Source organism: Engystomops pustulosus, chromosome 2 (assembly GCF_040894005.1).
Source record: "Engystomops pustulosus chromosome 2, aEngPut4.maternal, whole genome shotgun sequence".
Lineage (NCBI taxonomy): Eukaryota > Metazoa > Chordata > Amphibia > Anura > Leptodactylidae > Engystomops > Engystomops pustulosus.
In genome coordinates, this window is record NC_092412.1 from 175,226,644 (window position 1) to 175,247,010 (window position 20,367).

At 43.3% G+C, this 20,367-nt stretch overlaps 1 protein-coding gene across 5 annotated transcripts in view; it reads left to right on the forward strand.

Annotated features, from left to right (window-relative positions):
- The first annotated feature begins 917 nt into the window (after positions 1-917).
- TFEB (transcription factor EB) overlaps positions 918-20,367 on the forward strand; it is a 47,125-nt gene continuing 27,675 nt past the window's right edge. For 2 of the 5 annotated variants that reach the window (XM_072137352.1, XM_072137353.1), the window contains exon 1: positions 918-954. In XM_072137352.1, the coding sequence (XP_071993453.1) occupies positions 928-954 (27 nt within the window). In that variant the 5' untranslated portion in view covers positions 918-927. Of the gene's footprint in view, positions 955-1,516; positions 1,657-1,945; positions 2,125-7,733; positions 7,753-20,367 lie in introns of those variants that run through there. The other 3 variants (XM_072137354.1, XM_072137355.1, XM_072137356.1) reach the window with 3 other exon arrangements.

The following is a 20,367-nucleotide window of genomic DNA, read 5'->3' on the forward strand; positions in this document are numbered from 1 at the left end:
ACAGTGATGGTAAGTGAGATCCCCAAAACTGCATCAGAATGCTGGTCACACAGCTTTTCTAAAACTCTGCATGGTCAATTTACCTAAATAAATTCTTCTGCTCTGATGTCACTACAATGTGTGGTTGCCATAAGACTAAAAGCAGGATAGAGTAATATAATTTGTCTGGAAAAGATGGGTGACAACACCAGTGGTGGTAATATTGATTATCATCAAACTTGTCCACATTTAGCTTGTGGCTTTGTTGACTATGAATAGCCCCTATGGTGCAGATTGTAATTTCTGGTTTATCACAGGTTGGTGCAGATGCACACATAGAATTCCGCAGGACACCCATATTATATAAGCAACTAGCTGTAGTTCCCGGTGCTGCTCTTAGCTACAAAAAAATAATTTTATATGTATATATATACTGTGTCAGGCTGTCACTGCCGTCCCTTTTTTTATAAACTTTTTTGACACTCTCATTCCAGCGACTCTTCGTTTCTGACGCTCTCATTCCAGCGACTGTCCGTCTCTGGCACTCTCATTCGAGCGACTGTCCGTCTCTGGCACTCTCATTCGAGCGACTGTCCGTCTCTGACACTCTCGTTCCAGTGACTGTCCGTCTCTGACGCTCTCGTTCCAGTGACTGTCCGTCTCTGACGCTCTCGTTCCAGTGACTGTCCGTCTGACGCTCTCGTTCCAGTGACTGTCACTTTGTCAAGTTTCATTTTCCCACAGCTGTTTATAAAATTACAGCTGATCTCAGATTAGTTTCCAGATTAGTTTTTTATCAGACATTTCTGATAAATCTCCCCCTATCTCTGTATCCCTATTCATGTTACCTCACACCAATCAACCAATAAAAGCTCAGAGCTCATATTAATGACCTATGGCAGAACAGCAACCATTCACGGCTCAGCTTCCAACTGCCACAGCAGCAGCATGAGCAGACAATGGCTCCTGTATATGGTGGGTAATAAGTGGATTTTGGAAAGTGCGGGGTGAAAATGTCAGCGACTGTGCTAAATTTGGTGATTGTAAACATGACGCTACAGATTCCTTTTAGCTCTTCCTCCCTTCATATGTCTATGGACTGAGCAGCTACTCCTTGTGCCCAGTGCTGACTTATATACAGGGTATATTATAACATGGAGAATCACTGCTCTCAATCTCCACTAACTTCTGGTTGGACAAGAGTTACTGGCTGCTTGTAATGGGCCAGTCACTCGAGCTGTATCACTGAGTGGCAGCTGCCTCCAGTTTGTGGTATCCAATCAGATCACGAGGGCGGGGCTTCTCTCCCTGTCAGCACCAAGTCTAGGGATAGAGTGTGGGGAGATAAGATCTGTACCTGCAGCTCTCTCAGGCCCGTAATACCTGCCGCCGTATGGATTGCTGTTGTATTGTGCCCTTCACAAAGATGGCGGTCTTTAACAGAGCAGAACTTCACTTCCCATAATCCTCTAGGACGGGAAAGTCCACCCCAGTCTCCTCGCGACTCGAGGGCTCCCCCTGGCGATCCAGATAACTCCGTTTTGACAGGAGTCGGTGACAGGGGGCGGGAGAGTCGGACGAAAGAGGAGCAGAAAACAAGGCGCTGAGGCTGCACCCGGCAGTCACTGATCTCATTGGAAATTCCCAGCACTACTAAGGACAGCACGTACTTGTCAGGTAACCTTAGCAGTACCGGGTGACCTTCAGGGTGTCATGGCTTCAGAGCCCCGAGAGACAAGCCGGGAGCTGGGTGCACAATGCTACCGCGCCAGGGCGGGGGTTATAGACTGCACTGGCACTGGGCACAGTGTACGGGACTCACCCGGAGAGTAACGGGGAGTGCCTGAGGGGGCGGGGCTCTAGTGACACCTGTCATCACTGTACCAGGGACACATCCGGGGCTCACATGGGGTTATTTGGGTCATAGCTGCTTGTGCCGGGTCGGATGTGACACACGAACTTTATGGGGGAAGTCACACAGAGCCATTTCTGCGGAACTCGAAGAATCTGCGCCCTTTAGCACATGGCTTTCATCCAGGCTATTAGTGTTGTCCCTGGCCATAGCCCAGGTGTGTGCGGAGCTCCGTGCCCTGCAGACACTTGTACCATCTTATCCCCGAGGTCTGGCAGCGGAGTAGAGAAGTGGTAGATGTACGTAAAGGCGCAATTCTACTTATTCAGATTCCCACCGTTAGGACAGTGACCGGCAGTGCAGGCATCAGGGGCCCTGACATAGCGGCAAGTTAAAGGGCACCGACAGATAGATCTTATCTCTCTCCATAGACTTGGTGCTGACAGGCAGAGAAGCCCCGCCCCCTGTGTACTGGTTACATTACACACTGGCTGTAGTAAGCCTTTATTGGATGAGGCAGCTGCCAGTCAGTGTTAGAGCTGGAGTGACAGATTGACAGGTGCTTCATGCAATAGAAGCCGAGTACAACCAGGAACTTTTGTCCAATAAGATTCTTACTCTAGGCCAGGATGACGTTAGTGGAGACTGAGAGCAGTGATTGTGTATGTGTAGAGATTGGAGAATTGTGGTCGGCACCAGGGTCTGGACGCTGCTCAATCCCCTCATAGAACAAGAGTCAGACTAATCATCTATAGCAGTGATGGCGAACCTTTTAGAGGCTGAGTGCCCAAACTGCAACTCAAACCCCCCTTATTTATCGCGAGGTGCCAACCAAAAATTAAAGCAGTAACTTATTGCTCCCTGTTCTTCAACAACTTTCAATCATATTGGCCTCCTGGGGACAGCAACACTATCGAAAGATGGAAAATTTTCATCATTTTAGCTTCTTTCCAGTGTTCCTCTGTACACAGAGAATCATGGGGCCAGCAGGAGGTCCTCCAAAGATAATTCAGCCCCACATTCCCCTCTTCCTACTGTCCCTAGTAACTAAGCAAGTATCAAAATATGACTGAAAGCAGCATCTTTTAAGTGGCTTGGAACTGCAAGAAGATTCTTTGAGTCCTGTCTGATGTGCTGGGGCGATGGCCTGGGTGCTCACAGAAAGAGCTCAGAGTGCCGCCTCTGGCACCCGTGTCATAGGTTCACCACGACTGATCTATAACTTCACAACAGTCACATAAGAAGTTGTGTGACATAAGCACTGCCAGACAATGACTCCTGCCCCAGTATTGTCTTGCATCTGCTCCAACATGTGATAAGACTGAGCTGCATAATGGGGTCCCTTGCTATTTATAGTATATAAATGGATACTTTTGGTGATAACCAATATGCCATTGGTGTCATTGATTCGGGATGGAGCGTTTCTCACGGACTGCACTCGCTTGTGGGGACGAGAGGCCTTATTTGACAGACATTTATTTGCTAGCGGATTTAATAACTAGGTACATTGGCAGCTTGGTGCAGTGGAATACCTAGGCACCATCAATAATTTCCCCAGTGATGTAGTGCAGGTTTTTCATGTGTTTGGTTTATTCGCCTTTTGCTACAGTTTTGGCTTTCCCAGGCGATTTCATCCATTATAATGGCAAAATTTGCTCAGCAGCTAGCGTTATTTTTGCAGTTATAAGTAATAGAAAAGTAGAGGCAGGCACCATTACTTGTGGTGTGAACTTGGACTCTCCCTCAACCTTGCATGGGGCATGGAGAGACATAACCGTTTACCAGGTGGAAGAGTTACTGTGGTAGACAACTAGTACGTACCCTTAAGTTGTCTGGATCCAGCGCAAGATGAAGGAGGAGTGTTGGCTGCTCTATCAACCAGCATGCAGCTGCTTCGTTCTAGACTAGAGTTTCCTCAATTTCATATACTTCTATACGCAAATGATCTGATGCTTAGAAACGCAATGCGCCCTGGGGTGGGGCATGGCCTGATCGCTTCTGCGTTCCCAGTGAAGCGCATGCAAGCGGCAACAAGAATCTGGTGTTTTATATCATGTACATGCAAAACACTGGTTTTTATCGATCACATGGAAACGCACTTGGGGTCAGGCTGAAGCCCACCACAGGTGCTTAGATTGCGTTTCTAAACACAGTGTAAGCGCTGCCTTTGTCCATACCCATAAAAACTGGAGGGTGATTCATATTTGTGAATGTGAACTGCAGATAAAGATCCAATTCCCACCTTTTTCTTTAACTTGCCATATCTCCGTTTCTGTAACAATCATAAAAATGAGATTCTTATCTTTAATATGACACAAAACCATATTTCTAGTTGCTATAAAACCCATGATTTTGGCGTCTGCAGTGACACTCCCCTTCCAGCCTCTAAAAGGGATTTTCACCTGACTTTGAAGAAGAATTGTTTTGCAAGTAAACAGTGGAGTTGTAACATAAAAGGTGAATTCTAGAAAGGATATTTCATACCCTACCTGTGTGTGCTGGATATTTAGTAGTATAACAGCTGGTGATGGTGCCCCTTTAACGTTATACTAGGGTCCTTGAGCCATGAGCAACTCGATAAAGACTGTTGTGTGACTTTTTATTCTGTAGTATTTACATAAAGTTTCAAGTCATGTGTATGTACATATGACATGGAGAAATATGAAATAACCACTGCTAGGGCTGTATATAATCTCGCGCTGACCACTTGTCTAATGACCCGGTCTAGCAGCATCATACTGTAGATCCTAGTTATGACCTAATGGAATTGTAGCTATGAGATTTGTGTGCACTGCAAAACCACCTTGGGCCTGGATTTTTACTATGTGATTCATGTCATTGGCGTGTACAAAGTCAATGTTTTGTTACATGGTCTTTGCTGCCACCATGTTTGTATATTTGGGACAGAATGAAACAAATTGAGGCTTCTGTTGATAGAGATGTGAGAAACATTTGCAGAACATGATTGTTGTGCAATATCTCTCCTGCGATTGCAACAGAACTGGAATTAATCTGCGGACCCCTCGCAGGGCTGGTACTATGTGCACACCAGAGCTGCTAAAAGGGGAAGACACAAGAAAGATCCCTTGACAAACAAATGCACTTGTTCAGTCTCGCAAGTATTAAAAGTTTTTTAAACTGAAAATAAGACCGTATTGGTTAACTACACGTTCACATGTGGCAAGTTATGCTGTATTCACATTTGCCTGTGATCATGGGCTGATAACTCTGCTGGGGGACTGAACATAAAATTGATATATGATGCATGGAATTCTTGTTTCCCCATATGCAGCAGAGCCAACAATGTACTGTCGGCTCTGCTACATATGGGGGAAACAAGAACTCTGTGCATATATTATGTTCAGTCCCCCAGATCAATCCATGGAACAGGACTTCTCATGTCCGGCCTTTCATCAAATTAAAAACTGTTCTGCTTATATTAATAAGGTTGTTTTGGTGGCAAAAAAAAGTATTTCTATTCAGGTTATGCCCTGTTAAAACATGGCAAACCTTTCACCATGCAAATACATCCAATTCACAGGCAGCATGTTATGGAGCAGGCGATGCTAAACAGATTGTACATGAGGTCCAAACTGCAGGAGAAGTTGTTATACAATTTTGTGAAGAAGGATTTAATATGCCTCTTATTTTATTAATTTAGACCTTCACTAATAAGGACTGCCCACTGCGCTCCTCATCCCAGAATTATGAGTAAACCACAAGTTATCCTGGTTGCATATGCTCTATAACGTGCTGCCTGTAGATAGAACTGCATAGAAAGCAGACAGATCCGTCTGTACTGCCCTGGCTGCGCAGGCTTAGCTGTCATTGACTTCAAAGGGGGCTGTATATGCAGTGAGCTGAAACATGTTCACCATATACACCATTCGCTGTCCTAGTGCTAGGAGTCAGACTTCCAACTATCTCAGGTGGTAAAATGTTAAGTGTTCTATGCATTAGTACTTTAAAACTGTGAGGAAGACCTGTCCTCATAATAATATATAATAATAATAATAATAATAACAACAATATAATCTATATTGTGTGCCCTGGTTGCCAAAGGCTAGCATAGATGTAATTTCTTGTGCACAGGACAACCCCAGATTCCAGATGACCTTTGATTAATTTTGCTTCTTCTTTTTCCCAGCTCAACATATTTATTGCATTTATAGTAGGAAACACCTTGGCAATTCTGCTCCAGGTTACCGTAACATGTACCCCCAGCACTGCATTTTCAAGCGCAATGCTAGCGCAGGGGGTTGTGCCTCAGACCGATCTCATAAGCGTTTCCAGTGAAACGCACACGGCTACTTACTGATCGCATGCAAATGCAAATAGCGAAGGCACGGCTCCATTACGATAGTGTTGCGCTTGAGGTACTGAAGTAAGCAGAGTTGCTTGCTGGCTGCTATTCCACCACTCCTACGGAAACTCCATTTAAATACCTATATTATAATATTGCAACATTTCCATTTAACAATACTGACAGCAAGAATATCTTGTATCAGACATTTGTTGTATATCTTTTTTAACTAACACTCGCCTTTTATCAATATTATGAGCCCTTGAATGTTGCACACCTGTTATCTACACATCTCTGAACAGATGTAGATAATCTGGTATGTGAGATCACTATCTATCACATTGTGGGGAGGTCACACTCGGTGCACACAACACTCCAGCCTTCAGCTGTCAATCACACTTGAATATCAGCGCTAAGCCTGGTACTCGCTGTCCCCCCCTTACATGTAAACACAGCCTCTTCACTTCTGTATCCGCCGTGCTAAAAAGGGCTAGTGAGTCAGAGCTACAGCTACTGACCCGTACTACTGGTGCCTGTGAAAACCAGTGCCACGGGTATTGGTTGACACACTACTCACCCATATATAGAGTAGGACGCAAGTAAACTAACAATTTTGATCTAGAAAATGATCTGACATGTCCTATCTTTTCCCGGGCTACGGAGCGGTACGGTGCCCCACCGTACTGCTCCCGTAGGGTGCCGTGAGCCCATAGAAGTGTATGGGGGACTTATATTGGCCGCATATAGGTCGGCCGTATATACGTCCCCCATACATGTGTGTGAATGCAGCCCAACTCTCCCCTGTTGCTCCCTCTTTTTGATGTAATCTCATTACAATGTTTCAGCACACATTTACTGCTCCTTAAAAAAGGTAACAGCCTACAGTTGCAGCACAGAGGAGCTATGGTAATGCCCCCAGGAACCCTTCAGGCTCATTAGCATAGTTTTTTTTCAGGAGGAAGTAGGCCATGAATAACATATATAAGATTACCACAGTCACAGTGCCTGGATCTATCAGTAAGTGTCCCTGGTTTATCCATGCTTGATTTTTATGGTAGATTTCCTTTACGCTGCTCACTAACTTTACAGTTGTGCTCTTCATATGATCTAAGTTCTTGGGGATTTGTTTTTTGTACTTGTGGATAACAGATTGTGTTGGGACTATACTCAGTATATGCCGATATCAGGGCTGCTGGATGCACAGTCCTTACTGTAAAAGATGGTTTCACTTTGTTGCCCTCTAATGTACTGTAGTCCAGCAGCAAACTAGGATTTAAGATGTTTTCTAGGAAACAACTTTTTGATTCCGAGCACTTTGTTTAGAAGTCTGGCGCCTACAAATTCCTAAGGTTTGGCAAGTGATATAAAAGGATGCAATGCGCATTGTGTAATCGTCACATTCTGATTCAGTAACAATACATTTCTTCAAGTGTCCACGTCTGTACCTTGTTGTTGGCTATGATGTTTAGTAATGTCAAATGTTAGTTCTTTTATTCAGTGCACATTTGGGCGTGAGTAACTTCCTGGTAACACAAATTGAGGAAGCATAGCTGTCTGATGTGGGGATTGCCCAGAGACATTCAGAGAAGGAGACTAAGCTGAGACTGGATACGTCAAGGTAGAAAAGGCATGGCTTGTTAGATTACAGGCACCAAGATTACCTGGCAAAAATCACATGCAGTTCACATTGTGCACCATCATGTCATTATATTGCAGTTAGAGCTAATTTTTCCCCACAGTTTGCACAGAATTTTTGTAAAAAAAACCAGGAATTGATTGTTCTGAGTACAGGCTGTCCCCGGGTTACGTACAAGATAGGGTCCGGAGCTTTGTTCTTAAGTTGAATTTGTATGTAAGTCGAAACTGTATATTTTATGATTGTAGATCCAGACAAAAAAAATTTTGGCCCCAGTGACAATTGGAGTCTAAGAATTTTTTGCTGTAATGGGACCAAGGATTATCAATAAAGCTTCATTACAGACACATTACAGCTGATTATTGCAATCTGGGACTATAGTAAAGCATTCAGAAAGCTTCACCAGAGGCGAGAGGGGTCTGTCTGTAACTATGAGTTGTCTGTAAGTCAGGTGTCCTTAAGTAGGGGACCACTTGTAAATGCAATTCCAGAAATAATAAGAAAGATGTCTGGAATCTGCTGTATATTCTAGTTTCAACATTTAAATGATGAAATATAGAAGATCATTTATTTCTTATTGCATATTTATAGTACTTCCATGGGAAGTTTTAGGAACATTTAGAAATGATATAGGTTATGTTCTATCCAGCTATGTATTAAAGGGGTCAGGGTTATTAAATCCCATCTATAGACCAAATGGACTAAGTTGATTGTATTCTATAGTTCTATAACCAGATAATGCCAGATTGACACGAGAATGACCCATCATTTCTAATTTAGTGGGTAGGAGAAGGTTACTGGACCCTGTTACTACTGCTGCTGCTGCCTGAGAACATATAGATATGTAAATGCTTGCACTGATGTCTCACAGGTGCTTTTATGCATAATATTTTTGTGGCATAAAACATATACTAATGTATGTATTTACGATGACCCTTTATAGAAAGTTGGACCCAGGTTATAGAGCCCCTGTGCTGAAAGATTGTGTGAGAAGAACCTTTGGTGGTTGTTGTAAGAGCTGACGCCGTGTCTGCTGCTGCACTGGTGTCATAATTGAGTCAGACAGAAAGCAGAAGTTACACACAAACAAGCTGTGCTGAAGCAGAAGAGAGCTATTCCTGGCCAGCGACTCCCCACCCAAAGCACCAAGCCCCCTCCTACGCAGGGGGACAGCGACTGACACACATACAAGAATATACAGGTGCACTCTCGCCTACATCCAAGAGCAAGGTCAACCGTGAACTTGGACACAAGGGACCTGGTACATACAACAATGTCCACTGTATGGCTGAACGTTATTAGATCTCCAGTGAGCTGACATTCGTCCCATTTGGGGATTATTAGCATGTGGAATTGTGACAGGTCATGGCCATCAATGCAAACATAGAGGGCACTTGTCCTAGATAAACATATTATCTCCCTGTTTATGTGCGCACACAGCAGTCTTTGAGTACATATAGTCTCCTTAGATCTGTTTAATATTTGGAAGCACTGAGGTGCAGATGTTCTGCTTCATTGAGCAAGGAATAGGGACAGAACCTTCTGGATAAAATATAACCGCTCTAGCACATACTCTGTAGTGGGGCACATTCTGTTCTGTCCTTTACTTCTCCAGTCTAAGACATGCTAATGTGTAGTAACTTTGGTTGTTGGTAGTGCGTACTTTGGTTGTTTGCATGTTATTAGATGTTTATTTATGTTAACAATTGACCGAATAAACCACTACCAGTATATTGTTAAGTGGCGTAGCACCTTCTAGTAATTGTTTCTTTCATGGCCCAGTGTGGTGACGTCATCCAGAAAATCAACATTGAATTGAGATGTAAATTGGTCGTCCAAGCGCAACGCTAGCGCATGGGGTGGGTCTCGGCGTTTCCAGCCAAACGCATGTGATTGGTAACCAGTCACATGCATTTCACTGGAATGTGCTTTAATCGAATACATGTATGTCTCTTGGAATTTGTAAAAATGGAGTGATCTTGTTCTCCCTGCTGTTTGTGCATGTAATCGCATGCATTTTAAAATACAGACCACAAACACATGCGTTTTGAAGAACGCACCAAAAACGCCACGTGTGTCACCGGCTCAAGTGAAACAGGAAGTTCAAAAAAGGCCATAATTGGATTTTTTTTTTATACAGATCACATTCCTAATTATTTCTCTGGTATCTCTGGTTCTGTTGAGTACCAAAGTCTGATGAGATTCTTATCTTTAATATGACACAAAAAAGTACTATAGAACCGAAGTTAAGGGCCTCTCAGCGTGCCTCATCTCAAACTCTGATCAGCTCAGAGTACATGTTTCCGTTAAAATATTACATATCTTGTTTTTGTAGGCTCCAGGGTTTTTTATTTATAAGATCAAATTGTTCAGCAAATATTAAAGTAGTATGTGCATTGCATCCACAGGACTATTCCTTTTCTGCGAACCTGCACAGAAGCCATGTACTCTGTTGTTGCTATGGCACATGTCACTACTGTTGATTATGCTGTCTGCAATTGGAGCACCATGACAGGTCGCCTTTAGATCTACTTTCATTTGTGTTGTAAAACTTAAGCCAGGTCATTAGCAATTGGCCTGATAAACCAATAATACAATCTTGTCAGGCAGTGTAACACCTTCTAGTTTTTGTTTCTTTCATGGTCCAGTGTGGTTACATCATCTTGAAAATTAACTTTGAAGTAAGAGGTAAATTGGTTGTATGAAGTCAAGGAGGAGGAGAGTTTAGTACTGAAGTCAAGGTGGGGGGAGCTCTGAACCTCTCCTCCTCTGATTTAAATCATTAATTGGACTTCAGGAGATTTGGTTAGTGAGGTCTCTGAATTCAGGACCATCAATTACAGTGAGGAAGAAAGAGCTTGATTTCAGTATTAAAATCTACACTCACCGGCCACTTTATTAGGTACACCATGCTAGTAACGGGTTGGACCCCCTTTTGCCTTCAGAACTGCCTCAATTCTTCGTGGCATAGATTCAATAAGGTGCTGGAAGCATTCCTCAGAGATTTTGGTCCATATTGACATGATGGCATCACACAGTTGCCGCAGATTTGTCGGCTGCACATCCATGATGCGAATCTCCCGTTCCACCACATCCCAAAGATGCTCTATTGGATTGAGATCTGGTGACTGTGGAGGCCATTTGAGTACAGTGAACTCATTGTCATGTTCAAGAAACCAGTCTGAGATGATTCCAGCTTTATGACATTATCCTGCTGAAAGTAGCCATCAGATGTTGGGTACATTGTGGTCATAAAGGGATGGACATGGTCAGCAACAATACTCAGTAGGCTGTGGCGTTGCAACGATGCTCAATTGGTACCAAGGGGCCCAAAGAGTGCCAAGAAAATATTCCCCACACCATGACACCACCACCACCAGCCTGAACCGTTGATACAAGGCAGGATGGATCCATGCTTTCATGTTGTTGATGCCAAATTCTGACCCTACCATCCGAATGTTGCAGCAGAAATCGAGACTCATCAGACCAGGCAACGTTTTTCCAATCTTCTACTGCCCAATTTCGATGAGCTTGTGCAAATTGTAGCCTCAGTTTCCTGTTCTTAGCTGAAAGGAGTGGCACCCGGTGTGGTCTTCTGCTGCTGTAGCCCATCTGCCGCAAAGTTCGACGTACTATGCGTTCAGAGATGCTCTTCTGCCTACCTTGGTTGTAACGGGTGGCAATTTAAGTCACTGTTGCCTTTCTATCAGCTCGAACCAGTCTGCCCATTCTCCTCTGACCTCTGGCATCAACAAGCCATTTCCGCCCACAGAACTGCCGTTCACTGGATGCTTTTTCTTTTTCCGACCATTCTCTGTAAACCCTGGAGATGGTTGTGCGTGAAAATCCCAGTAGATCAGCAGTTTCTGAAATACTCAGACCAGCCCTTCTGGCACCAACAACCATGCCACGTTCAAAGGCACTCAAATCACCTTTCTTCCCCATACTGATGCTCGGTTTGAACTGCAGGAGATTGTCTTGACCATGTCTACATGCCTAAATGCACTGAGTTGCCGCCATGTGATTGGCCAATTATAAATTAAGTGTTCACGAGCAGTTGGACAGGTGTACCTAATAAAGTGGCCGGTGAGTGTACGCCTCCTTGACTTTATACAAGCAATTCACATCTCAATTCAAAGTAGATTTTCTGGATGATGCCACTACACTGCTCAGCCGCTTAGCAACATACCGTATATACTTGAGTGTAAGCTGACCCGAGTATAAGCCGAGACTCCTAATTTTACCACCAAAAACTGAGAAAAACGATTTACTCGAGTATAAGCCAAGGGTGGGAAATGCATTGGTCACAGCCAGCCCCCAGGTAGTATACAGCCAGCCAGCCAGCCCCCAGGTAGTATACAGCCAGCCAGCCAGCCCCCAGGTAGTATACAGCCAGCCAGCCCCCAGGTAGTATACAGCCAGCCAGCCAGCCCCCAGGTAGTATACAGCCAGCCAGCCAGCCCCCAGGTAGTATACAGCCAGCCAGCCAGCCCCCAGGTAGTATACAGCCAGCCAGCCAGCCCCCAGGTAGTATACAGCCAGCCAGCCAGCCCCCAGGTAGTATACAGCCAGCCAGCCAGCCCCCAGGTAGTATACAGCCAGCCAGCCAGCCCCCAGGTAGTATACAGCCAGCCAGCCCCCAGGTAGTATACAGCCAGCCAGCCCCCAGGTAGTATACAGCCAGCCCCCAGGTAGTATACAGCCAGCCAGCCAGCCCCCAGGTAGTATACAGCCAGCCAGCCCCCAGGTAGTATACAGCCACATTTGTGCACATGTATTTAAGAAGTGCTCGAGACACATTTGTGTCGTAGCTGCACTATACTGCACTGAAATGGGTGTTCCTGTGCTCATTTGGACAGTGCGCCACATTTATAATGCAAATTCCGACAGAAGTGTGTTGCACATCGACGTTAAAAGTGCACCAAAAAAAGTGGCACACTTTGTCGGAGCAGTGCATCTGGTGCCAAATTCATGAAGAACGTGCGCCAGAAATCCTGAATGTGGCGCCCTCTGCACACCACACCACACATAGTGCACTGTTTTTATTGAATGTGGGCCTTGTTGTTTGTTACCTTTCACATACGTTTCAATGGAAGCGTATATGCGATCGGGCCGAGACTTGTCCATGTGCTTTGCGTTTCTAAACGTAATACAAAATCATCCTCTTAGCGACCCTCACTTCCAGTGACGCCTCAATAAGCTGTTCAATGCCCTTCTGCTTGTATTGCATTTGTACTGCACTGAAGTTTGCAGGACAATGAGAGGCAGGCATCCTAGCTGGCCACAGCAATCACAGATCTGTATGCGTAATTAATATATATATCTCATTGTGGCCTAGGACAGACTCACTCTGGGGCCTTGGCAGAGAAGAAATGTGATACCATGAGGGGCGTTCTCGTGGGAAACCTTGGGTCTAGATATTTGTGTGGATGTTACCTTACACATAGCACATTGATGGTATCCATAGGCTCTGCGGTGACATCACATGAACAGCGGGCACATGCTGTAGTGGTAGCATGCCATTCATATAACATCATTGCTGAGTCTATATACCAATAGGGATCTGAGGCACAGGTCCAGAGGCAAGGATCGTGGTAAGTATAAGTTCTTTATTATTTTTATATCACCCGGGACCTATAATGAAAAAAAATTACCCTGGACAACTTCTGCAATACAATTTTGTACACACATTCTTATTTAAGAAAGCATCATCCATCTGATTTGAAGTGATATCCATTGTAATTACGGTGATGTCAGCAAAGATCAGATTATCAAGACCCTGAGATTTCTGATTGTTTGTTTAAAGTTCTTAAATATTATTACATTTACATGTGGCGTAACATGATGGACTTGATGTCTACCACTAGATGTCACTAAATTCCCACGATGTGAGAACTTTTTCTAGTGGATCCCTTCATCTGTGTATATATACAATATACACTGCTCGAACAAATAAAGGGAACACTCAAACCTTTCTAGATCTGAACAAATAAAATATTCTTATTGAATACTTTGTTCTGTACAAAGTTTCTTTTAATAGACTCATAGTTGGGCAGTGTCATCGTCATGGCTGCCGTCCCTTACACAAGCAGAGAGGGGAGGATTCCTCTTCTTCTTTGTCTCACTTCTACCTTTTATTGCACAATCCAGCAGGTTGCTAAAGACCAGTCTTTTCTGTACAGAGTTTAATGTGCTGACAACAAAATTGCCAAAAAAATAATCAATGGAAATCAAATTTATTAACCAGTGGAGGCCTGGATTTGGAGTAACCCACAAAATTAAAGTGGAAAAACACACTACAGGCTGATCCTACTTTGATCTCATGTCCTTGAAGGGAACCGGTCATCAGACATTGACCTAATAAACTGCTACCGGTATGTTGTCAAGTAGCTAAACACCCTCCAGATTGTATTTTCTTTCATGACCCAGTGTGGTGGTATCATCCAGAAAATCAACTTTGAAGTGAGATGTAAATTGGTTGTATGAAGTCAAGGAGGTGGAGATTTTAACATTGAAGTCTCTCTCTTCCTCAAAAAGCCCCCTTCACTGTAATTGATGGTCCTACGTGTGTCATGTAGCTTGTCCTGGAGCCTATATATCAGTGGTGGCGAACCTATGGCACGGGTGCCAGAGGTGGCACTCAGAGCCCTTTCTGTGGGCACTCAGGCCATCGCCCCAGGACAGAAACACAGTTGTTCATGGTGCACAGTTTGCCCCTTAAGGAGCTACTCACAGTATAAGACCGGTTTACACAGTCTTTGAAAAAGTCCACAGAAATAGAGAAAATAATTTCACTATGACCGGAGCTCCCAATATTATTCTTCTTATTCATTATTCCATCTTAAACGACCGATGAACAGCACCAATGCTCAGTTTCTCATGCTGAGAGCTCCGGTCATAGTGAAATTATTTTCTCTATTTCTGTGGCCCCAGGACAGAGTTCACAAAACAGGACCAAATCCACTGAATCTTCCTGAAGTCCCAGGCAACTTCTCTCAGTGCCATTTTAAAGCGACAGACTGTTTGAAATTTTGGGAAAAATGAAAAGGTTTTGCTAGAAGATCTTTGGAGGTCAGCCTGTTGGACCCACCATTCTTCCTGTACAGAGAGACCCTGGGGAGAAGCTACAATAATAGTCTGAATTTGTGCTCCTTCTTTCAACTGTATTGGTGGCCTCAGGCAGCTGATACAATTAAAAGAAATGGAATAACAGGTAGCAATAAGATACTATTTACAATGATGTTGGCACATCATTGTAAATAAGTAGATTTTGGTTGTTGTTTGGGCACTTGGTCTCTAAAAGGTTCACCATCACTGCTATATATATTAGGGCAAATGCATAGTGCAGATCACACCAGTATAAGGTAGAAAATTATTTTATTAATATACTCAAAAACGGAGTTAAAAATGTGCATATAGTAAAAAGTAAACACCAAACACTGTGCCTGACCCAGGTTTCGCCTCTTCAGGCTTCTTCCAGGGGCATGGTGCTGACGTAGCCTTGGGCGTTTTTATTTGGTACAAATTCACAATTGACAACACCTCTCATTTACAGAACAAACACATTCAAAAAGGTTTCCTAAAGTTCCAATAAGAAACTCCGATAGTGTGGCTCGTTAAAAACTCCACGTTATTTCATTTTAAAATCTTAAAAAAAGTCTTAAAAATTCTTTTCCCCAAATAGTTTCTATAGAAAAACCAATCCAAAGATGGTACAGGTACACGCTTTCACAAATTGCATCTCCTGTACTTGTATTATAGTTTTCATGCCGCGAAAGATTTCATTTTCCTTGAAGCTCAAACCTAACATTTTAACCAATCAATGAGGAAAGCAACAATTGTGTTGGTATTGTCTTCTCGGTTCCCAATTGGACATTTGTGGCCTGCTGGAGGTTACTTTGCAGGGCCCTGTCTGTGCTCATTCTGTTCCTCCTTGCACAAATAGCGGTCCTGATGCTGGTAGCGTCCCCCTCTACATCTCTTGGTGTACTGGCCTGTTTCCTAGTAGCGCCTCCAGCCTTTGGACTCTACGCTGACAGACACAGCAAACTCTCTTACCACAACTTGCATTGATGTGATATCCTGGATCAGCTGCACTACCTGAGTGACTTATGTAGGTTGTAGAGTGTGTCTCATGCTACCAAGAGTGTGAAAGCACCACCAACATTCTACATTGACCAAATGCTGACCCACCTGCATAACCACACCTTTTATTGAGTGTGTCTTGCTAGTGGGCTGTGAAATGGATTGTCAATCAGTGTTGCTTCCCAAGTGGACACTTTGATTTAACAGAAGTTTGATTTGAGACCGAGAAACTGGAAAAACCCTATTCACTCGAGTATAAGCCGAGAGTGGTAAATGCATTGGTCACAGCTCCCCACAGTATATAGCCTGCCAGCCCCCTGTAGTATGTAGCCTGCCATATAGTATATAGCCTGCCGGTCATTTGCATACAGCTTTAGGACCTGATTGCCTAAGTTTACAGGCATATAGAGGGACAATGAAGGGATAGAGGCAATGCTTTCTAATGGCAGTTTATGAAAATATATTTAATTTTGGGGGTTAATTTGCCTAACTGGTTCTCTTTAAGGAAAGCTTCATTTTGTTTTTGTTTGTTTTTTTTTATTCCTGAATGCAATATGATTGTCTTTGTTTCTAAACATTGAAAAGTTTTAGTTTGAAAAGTTGTGTTTTGCATCTGTCATGGCTGTGGAATCAGTAAGCCAAACTCACAACTGGATTTAAGTGATCAATTTACAGTAATAATAAGGCTTTTTATCACTATTATGATGCAATAACCAAGTTATTTAGGTAGAACATAAAAAATATTTATTGATATACAAACATAGAACTAACTTTGATAAATTGTAATTATGCAAAACACTATGTGGAAAAAAGTGTTTTAAAACAAATGTACTGAATAAAATTTGTTTAATGAGTCTATGCATTTGTTCTTAGAAAAAACGTATTACCTTCATCAGATCCTCCTTCATAGATGACCTCAAGCCTGACCTAATTATTTTAAGGTTAGAGAACAGCCTCTCTAAACCGACTTGGGTTGGTGGCAATACAGCAACCACACTGGCAACATCTCTAACAATTACCTGATATGGAGGAATCACCAGGTTCGATGAACAGTTGAACTTTCAATATCAGACTCTTCTCTGGGAACAGCTCACTAGGTGTTTCACATAATAATGCTGCACAGTCTAGCAGATGTGGGGAATTGCTCTGGTAGATGCCTTGTAGCAGTGCAGGAAGCAGGGACACACACAGAGTTAAAGTCCAAATTAAGTGTTTTTTTTCACACTTCTTTGTCAAAACACAAATTCAGCCTTGGCTTAGGCACGTACAAAATACAAAATAAACCCTGCCCGGCTGGGCACTGCCTAATACAATAGCAGCTCCTAACTATACATGTACCAGGCTGCCTGGCACATGCTCTTGGCCAGCAGAATATCAGGAGTCACTCAGTTACCTTTGCTGTGTGAACACGGTCCAGCCTTCAGCTCTCCAGGTAGTGCCTCTCCTAATGCTTCTGGCCTGCAGTCTAAATCAGGCTCTAACGAGGTCTGTGACTTGCACCTGTGGGCTATACAGAAACCCAGGACCGAAGCCTGGATGGAGTAGGAGTCCCACTACCAGCCTACCCCTACGGACATTAGCAGGCCAAGTACGGACATTACAAAGGTGTCTATGCTAGCTAGGCCAACATAGACCAAACAGACTTCTCCTGCTTACCACATGTCTGCATTATCCCTTGGGTTACTGCAAACAAATCCAGGGCTTTTACCATATGCTTTTTATCTGCCTGTAGGGAAGATAGCGGTTATCCCACACAACACCTCTCACTTTCTCACACAGAACTAACATAAAGACTTGCCTTCTGTACCTATATTTCTGAATTTGAGATGTTCTAAAACAGTTTTCCCCTCATGTTCTATGTAAAGTGTATAGAATTCCTCAGAGCAGCTAGCTTATACACACATGAATTTTGAGGAAAAGCAAACTAAAACATTGGGGCTCATTTACTAAGGGACCGCGGAGCGCATTTTCGTTGGGTTTCCCGGCTATTTCCGTTTTGCGCAGAATTTTCCCGGGATTTTGACGCACACGATCGGATTTTGGCACATTGGCGCCGGGTTGCATGTGACGGGTAGGCCGTCGGACATCTGGACTGATTCGGACAACGCACAGGATTTAATACCTAGAATTGTGTCTCATTTACAAGCACCGGGAAGAAGAAAGCGAACTCCGGCGGACCTCGGCGCGGAAGCGACGGATGCAGGAACTCAGGCGCACGAGCTTAGGGAATCGCGGCAGACCCAAATCCTTGTCGGACAACGCACCCGGTAAGTAAATCAGAGACAACATACACTGGACAATCCTGCCGTAATCCAATTTTCCTGATCACTCTAGTTCTAAGATAAGTGCAGACATACCTTCCCCTCTGATCTGTAGGGAAGTAGCTTCACTACTGAACATAAAAAAAGTGCATCCAAATTCATCTCAACTAAAAGCCTACGTCCAGAGACACAGACATTTATAGGACATTCCATAATTTCCCCAAATTTTGGAGTCCGGCTCGATACATTTTATTCACCAAAATGGTCTATGACTCCGACTCCATAGCCCTGCCATCTCTCTGTGATTTAACCCTTTAACGACCGGGGCCTTTTTTGCTTTTTTTCATTTCCATTTTTCACTCCCCACCTTCAAAAATCTATAACTTTTTTATTTTCACATGTAAAGAGCTCTGTGAGGGCTTGTTTTTTTTTTCATAAAAAATTGCACTTCACAGTGACGGTATTTCATATTCTATGCCATGCACTAGCAAGCGGGGAAAAAAATTCCGTTTTCTTGTGGGCTTGGATTTTACGGCTTTCACTGTGCGCCCCAAATGACATTTCTACTTTTTTGGGTCGGTGCGATCACAGGGATACCACATTTGTATAGGTTTTATAATGTTTTCATACATTTACAAAAATTAAAACCACCTCTACAAAAAAATTTGGGGGGTGGGGGGGGTTTGCCATTTTCTGGTGCTTATAACTTTTTATACTTTTATACATTTTTTGCGACTTTTTGCGAGTTGTAGGTGGTGTCATTTTTCGCAACTTTTGATGACTTTTTAATGCTTCCATTTTTTGGACTGTATGACCTTTTGATCACTTTTAAAATAATTTTTTATATTTGCCAAAAGTGCCATTTTCAACTTCGGCCACTATTTTCCGTTATTATATTTTGATAGATCGGGCATTTTTGGACACGGCGAATGTGTTTTGGATGTTTACTGTTTATTTATATCAGTTCTAGGGACAGGGGTTTTAATTAACTTTTTTTAAATTTTTACTATTTCTCGGGGAATTAATGGCAAACCTTTTAGAGGCCGAGTGCCCAAACTGCAACCCAAAACCCTGCTTAATTGGTTGTTCCAACCAAAAATTAAAGCAGTTATTTATTTCTCGCTGTGTAACAACTTTCAATCATAATGGCCTCTAAGGACAGCAACACAGTAGAAAGATGGAAAATTTTCTTCATTTTAGTTTCTTTCCAGTTTCCCTCTGTACACAGAGAATCGTGGGGCCAACAGGAGGTCCTCCAAAAATAATTCGACCCTGTCTAATTCTCCCTCTTCCTACAGTCCCAAGTAGCATCGTTTAAGTTGCTTGGAACTGCAGGAAGATTCTTTGAGTCTTGTCTGGTGTGCTGGGGCGATGGCCCGGGTTTCCCACAAAAAGGGCTCTGAGTGCCGCCTCTGGCACCAGTGCCATAGGTTCGCCACCACTGCCCTAGGGTACTTTAACCCTAGGTTGTCTGATTGATCTTACCAAATACTGCCATACTGTAGTGGGGATTTTCAGCCCGAGAGCCCTCTCCTTGCACCAGTACCCGATGTGCGCCATACTATTATTACTATTAATCTCCACCGTTTATTCACATATCAGTGAATTCTGTACATGGTGTCGTGGATCTGTGGGAAAACACAAAGCACACGGAAGCCATTCATGTATAATTGCTGTTTGAAGGAGCCAGTATCTCTAAACCTATGTGTATTCTACAGGGTGGGCCATTTATAATGCATCTACTGTAAATAAAATGGAAATGGTTGGTGATATCAACTTCCTGTTTGTTGCACATTAGTATATCGGAGGGGGAAACTTTTCAAGATGGGTTTTGACCGTAGCGGCCATTTTGGATCCAACTTATTTTTTATGGGAAGATGGTCATGTAACACATCAAATGTATTGAAAATTTCACAACAAAAACTTTGGTGTGCTTGGTTTTAATGTAACTATATTTCTCTATATCATGAGTTACTTGCTTGCGTACAAGTTTGTATCTTCACAGTGTAGGCAATTGCAGACGACCCCAAAGATAAAAGTCTAAGGGGTCAGATCGGGAGCTCGGGAGACCTCGTGGCCATTCAACTGGCCCACTCGACCAATCCACTTTCCAGTGAACTGTTCATGTAGGAAGGCTTGGACCTTTGGGGTCATCTGAAGGCACTTGTCTATGCTGTGAAGATACGAGATGTGCAGCATCTGAAACAACGGATACAGGAAGCCCGTGCTAGCATTTATTTTGTGGTGTTGC